This window comes from Theropithecus gelada, chromosome 1 (assembly GCF_003255815.1).
Source record: "Theropithecus gelada isolate Dixy chromosome 1, Tgel_1.0, whole genome shotgun sequence".
Taxonomy (NCBI): Eukaryota; Metazoa; Chordata; class Mammalia; order Primates; family Cercopithecidae; genus Theropithecus; species Theropithecus gelada.
In genome coordinates this window covers 195,618,876-195,624,875 of record NC_037668.1, presented here as the reverse complement: position 1 = coordinate 195,624,875, position 6,000 = coordinate 195,618,876, and the positions used below count along the sequence as shown (strand labels likewise).

The 6,000-nt window shown below is 33.6% G+C and overlaps 1 protein-coding gene across 5 annotated transcripts in view; it reads right to left on the bottom strand.

Annotated features, from left to right (window-relative positions):
• Positions 1-402: 402 nt before the first annotated feature.
• The window catches only part of KIFAP3 (kinesin associated protein 3), a 156,591-nt gene continuing 150,993 nt past the window's right edge, over positions 403-6,000 (bottom strand). For 4 of the 5 annotated variants that reach the window (XM_025390898.1, XM_025390910.1, XM_025390903.1 and 1 more), the window contains one exon: positions 412-865. In XM_025390898.1, the coding sequence (XP_025246683.1) occupies positions 760-865 (106 nt within the window). In that variant the 3' untranslated portion in view covers positions 412-759. Of the gene's footprint in view, positions 866-6,000 lie in introns of all 5 variants that reach the window. The other variant, XM_025390897.1, reaches the window with a different exon arrangement.

Genomic DNA, 6,000 nt, shown 5'->3' with positions numbered 1-6,000 from the left:
CCCATGGTTTAGATACTAAATTTATGAAGAATAAAAGTTAAAAGCCAAATGCTAATCTTGTATCACCGCTTGTCTTGTATACTAATTGTCCTAGGATTTCTATATTACAACCAGGAAGACGTGAATTAAAACCTCTGAAGAGACTATAACCATAAATAACTTATGGCATATGTTCCATTATTAATTGAAAACTCATAGTTAATAAACTTTGGGAAGGAAACTTTCAGGCACATGGCATGGAATATGAAGGTGATGTTCTTTTTATAAATTATAAAGGTAGCATATATTATATGAATTACTCAAGACTTTACAAGCAGAAAAAAAGGACAAAAAATAAAACTCATGTGCACCCTATGTTAACATGTAATTCGTAATGAAACGTGTGAAATATAAACACATGACTTTCACTTATTCATTTTCACTTTATACTTTTTAATTGAAATTAAATTAGTCACTTAACATACATAATGCAGTGTTTCTTTTCCAGTCTAGTAGCTTTTCAGCATTCAGTTTTGAGGCTCATGGGAAATGTTACTCAGTATCAAGATGTGGTTTGATGAGTGAACAATGTCAGTATCCACTGTACTTAACAGAAGACAGAAGGGGCTGGGGTTAATCTGCAGCTAACAACATATAAAAATAAAAACAAACACAGACCCACAATAACATCAACATGCATTATTAGGCAAAGATCCAAAATTAACCCAACCCACACAGATTTCTTCTAAGCTGAGGTAACGCATGGAAACAGATACTTTATCAAGATCCATAGCCATAGTAGTAAGGTTCATCAGGGCGGAATCCATATGCTGTGGCAGGGCGTCCAAGAATGCCAACTGGTTGGCCAAAGCCATCCATTCCAAGGCTAAAAAAGAGAAAAAGGAATGATAAGCTACGTTTTTCATCACACACCCACAATGCAGATTAAGAGGCCTAGATTTTTATACCACCAACATTCTCCTCCTAGCAGGGATAGTGATTTATGTGGATATCACTAACTTTTTTTTCTTAAGGTTAATAGAGTCATTAAAAGTGTATATAATAAAATACTTCTAACAATGTGTGTTAAAAGTATGAGAAACCTCTGTCAGTAGGTACTATTCTAAACAAAGTGGAAGAATCAAGTTAGAAAAGTTTTATTTAATGAATTACTTATATATGGCTCTTAAGCAAAAATATGAAAAGATTTTACATGCTAGCAATGATCAGTAATATATTGCTAGGGAATGATAAAAATAAAACTGTAGTAAAGTGAGTTTTGCTGTTTATAATGTCTTTTCATATGACGATATGGGACTAATTCCACTTTTAGTAAAAACATGTGTTTGAGTTATATCAGTGAACTCTCATGCAGGGCCAAATCATACCATAAGCCTATGATTAAAAGAACAAGATAAGGAATTTGACAAAATGTGAAAATTAGTCAGATTTGATCTGCAAATCCTTCCTCTGATTCCTCAATGCAAACAATTACAAAAAGTATCTATTTCTTTTGAGTGACAGCAAGGCAATTACAAATTCTGGTTCAACTTATTCTATGGAAATAACAGAAACCCAAAGATAACCTTCAGAGCTGTAAAGATAGCTTCAAGTATGTTAAACTTCATGATTATTAAAAAAATTACTTGTTGATCTATTAATACATTATTTAGAGGAAAATCTGTTCTCCAAAGTCCTTTTTAAAGGTCAGGGAATTATCCGACACTTAGGAAAATGACAAAGTATTAATGTTACCAGGCAGAATATGGTGACCTTAACATGCTCATGCATAGCTCATGCAGTGAATGCTAGTGAGCTTGACTTCCAATCAATAGAAACCATTTGTAATGCAGAAATGTAAGTTTTGGAAAAATAAAACACATTTAAATGATTTAAGTTTGCACTACATGAGGAGATGGAAAGATAATTTTCCCTCAATAGCAAAAGCTGAATCTGATGAAAAAATATATTCACATAGGCACTAACTCTCTGTCACACTCAGAGTGAGATTAAGTTGACACACTTTAGAAGTAACTATTAAAATGTTAAGGTTTTAAATAAATGTGTGTATGTGCATGTGTGCGTGTGCACGCATGCTGGTGTGTATTAAGATGGAACTAAAGAGTAAATGTAAAGAGCCAAAATACATATAACACATACTGGTCCAGTGACTCTACCCTTTAGGAGAATGGAAGTTCTGAAATACAAGTTTCAGGTTAGCATTTGTACTGAGCAGTCCTGGACACAACTTATTGTTTTGGGCTCCTCCTACATCAAAACTTTGTCTATAGTTTCCCAAAGTTGGTTGAAATTTTTAAGTCTACATTTTATTTTGAAATGGTAAAAATATAAGCACCTTTTCTTACTTTGGTCTCATGGGAAGAGAGACTAAATTTTGTGATGAGGGAATCAAGAGGTAGCTTAACAGATGTTTCAGAAATTAATGGAGTCAGTGAACTAAGAGGCACTGGTATCAGCTTAAAATTAGAGTAAAAGTTATTGAAAACTTCTCTGCAAGCACTAAGGCTAACAAGTAATTATCTATCTAAAGAACTCTCCATTATACAACTGTTGATTACATAGCTTGGATTTCAACTTGTTCCTTCTTCATCTTTCTGCTTATTACCTGTCTTTAACCAGTCCTTATTGTTTTTAGCAGCTCCTCTGAGGCCAAATAGCAGTAAGCTTAGGTTAAACACAAGTTAATCTTATGTTCATTTCTCAATCTGGGGGCTATGGCAAGATCTATTTCAGTAATTTGAAAACAAGAGGCATATATGGGACAGTGAGGAAATACGAAAAGGCACCTTCAAAACAGAGTATCTCACAGATGACTTGTTAGCAATATCACTGTAATTTTATCTAAAAGAAGATGGTCCTCAGAAGGGAGTTTGCCAGTCGTTGGCACAAAACAAGGAGCTTCTCGGCTACAATGCTGGTTGTAGCCACCTAAGCAATTGTGTGGTGATCTGGTAAGCTATAACACCATAAGGAATATCTGGCCTTTTTTGCAGTTTGGTCCTCAGTCAGGAAGGGAATTTAACATTCTCAGAGTCTGAGGCCATTCTACATTCAAGTTGCAAAATTCTCCCCCTTTTTTTATTTCTATGACTAATAGGCAAACTATTGATCATTGTTTTCCCATGTAATTTGCCAATAGGGTAAATAATAAACTTAGATATTACCTAATCTACCTGATGGTTATAACTTCCACTGTACATTAACAAATGGATTTTTTTTCTTTTTAAAATATGTCATGCACATTGTTGATAAGAATCAGAAGTCCCAAGTCAGTGAAAGAATGACCCTTGAGCACTGATGAGTCTGAGTTTCTGAACCTATAAATCTCTGGTCTTGAACAGCATGGTCTTTAGGTTACTATGGTAAAGATCTATTTATGCAGTCAACAGTTCACCCAGAGACACCTGTGGGTATTACAGTGTAGAGGACATCATTTACTTTTCTGAATTTCTATATACAAATATCATTTGGGGAAAAAGGAATAAAATTTGAAACCAAACTGTAAAATGATCTTTTCTGGAATTCTTCATTATGTATCACAGATGAACTTGCTGTTTAAAGAAAAAAATATTTAAAACATTTATGATCAGTTTAGAGAATACGTTGACATAGGTCCTAGGTCCTTTTGTATTATGAAAAATCAACTATATCTACAGAATTAATACATTTTTAATTAAATTCACTGTGAAACAAATAGTTTGTTTCTTTAATCCCTCTCATTTGATTCTTTCTAATATAGTGGGGGAAATTAGGCTTTCCAGGATGCTAAAACCTGGAGATATTCTTTTGGAATATGTAGACACTTTACTTTTTTCCTTGGGAAAAGGATATAGCCTTGCTAATGCTGAGTTTAGTTCAAAACCAGGAGAGTTTTCCTTTAAACAGAAGCAGATAGATTCTTCATGTAAGTTCTTGAAGGAGATAGAAACTATGAATATAGAAAGGCAATGTTGCAGCAAAAATTGTGCTTTCCTGATCTGGAAAGACTTGACTTCAATAGTGTGTATCACAGGAATTTGTACGCCCTCACTAGGGGCCCTGAGAAGCAAGGAAAAGTAAGCTGTGATATGCCACATCTGCTCTTGCCTTGTGTGACCATTTTGCTTCAGATACCAGTTTGAATATGTGGCTATTTATAAGTATACTGGAATTTAATCCAATCTTGTAGGGTGCGTGTCTCTGTATGTACATAGTTTCTTCTTGCTACTCCTAACCCACATAAAAAGTGGTGTATCCCTCTAGATTAGTATATGCCACTATTATAGTATTTTTTCTTTACAGGATTGGTTATTTAGTGTCATTTCACCTTTATCCTTAATGTTCAGATAACATATTTTGGACCTTTGAATCACCAAAATACAGTGTCTCTTCCTGAAAATACATAATTCTGGTCCAAAGAAAATAGTTATTGTTTATTGCGAAAAGATAACTAGGAATGATAAGGGCAAAAAGTCAATCTGCCATTAAGTTTTATTTCCCAAGAACAATTATTTCTGGGTACCTAGGAAGAAAAATGACAAGTTCTTTAAAAGACAAAAATTATATTTAAAACTCAACAACAAATAGAAAACCACATCTAGAGTGTGTTTTTTAAAATAAATTTAGAAATCTAATTAGCATTCAGCAAGCAGAAGACTGAGTTTTCACTAATATTTACAAGACTTCAAACACATTTGTAATAGCAATCATTAGAATTCTAAACTTGAGATGATTTAGAGCAGGAAAAAAGAAATCTGGAAATGACAAGTGATGCTTCACATGCAGCACATAACAAGGGAATGGCAGCCAGTAAGGAATCCCAGGCACTCACAGGCTCTTATTAAATTTCTGGGCCAGAGTTGACATTCCTGTAGAAAGAGAAGAAAATCACCTACCTCTGGCTGTTTGTGAGGCTTAATTAGTGCGTATTTGTAAAGCACTTTGAAATCCTTGGATGAAAAGTGCTGCATAAGTGAAAAGTATCATTATTTTATTAAAATGAGATAAAAGCAACACAAGTCTTTTTCTTCTTTTAAATTCCTAGGTCAGCAATATCAATGTAGAGCAAGTAATGAATTTATTAGTAAATGGCTACAAAAAAGAATAAATGCAGGCCAAATTATTGTTTCATAGGCTCATGGAAGTCTGACTTGGGAACATTTTAGGAAATAATCTTGGCTACACTTTTATTCACAACATCCTTGACAGGGTCTATCCAGCTCTTGTCTGAACACCTCCAGAAAGAAGTGCTCACTACTTTGTCAAGGCAGTTCATTCCATTTATGGATATGTAAAACTGTTGGAAAGTTCTTTATTACACAGCTCTAAAATCCAGTTCAATTAGTCTTAGAATTACCCTCTGAAACCACACAAGGAGTCCAATTCCTCTTTGATATGACTGCTCCACAGCCCTGGTTTACTCAAGCCTCATTACATGGTCTTCAATCTTTACCATCTCACTTGCTCTCTAAAACCACTTCCATTTTCTAGTGTTTGTCTTCAAATGAAGAAGCTAAAATTAACATGATACTTATGATGTGGTCTGAAACCAGTACAGAATAAAAGATCCTATATCTGACTTTATACTATTGTAGGTTAAAACTGTATTAATCTTAAACAATATTTTTAAGAAGATATTATCACAAAGTTGCCTAATATTGACTGCTTATAATTGTGTATATATGTGTATATGTATATACATAACATTGAGTTGTATGTAGTTATATAATATTGTTATATGTAACATTAAGTTTTTTATATATATGTACAGTTGTGTTTGTACACACACACACACATTCAAAATTTACTTATAACTACCATGCTGAATTTCATCTTTTTGGTCTGAGTCTGTCTTTAGGAATTCTATTCTTCCCAAGACAAAATCATTTATGACTACATATTTGTAAATAGGCAACAGTGATTTTTCTTAACAAACCAGTCTTTGTGATCCATCAGGTAATATTGAAGGCTGGAATGCTTTTGGAATTGTCAAGCGAAAGAATTTAACATGAGCTGTTATAG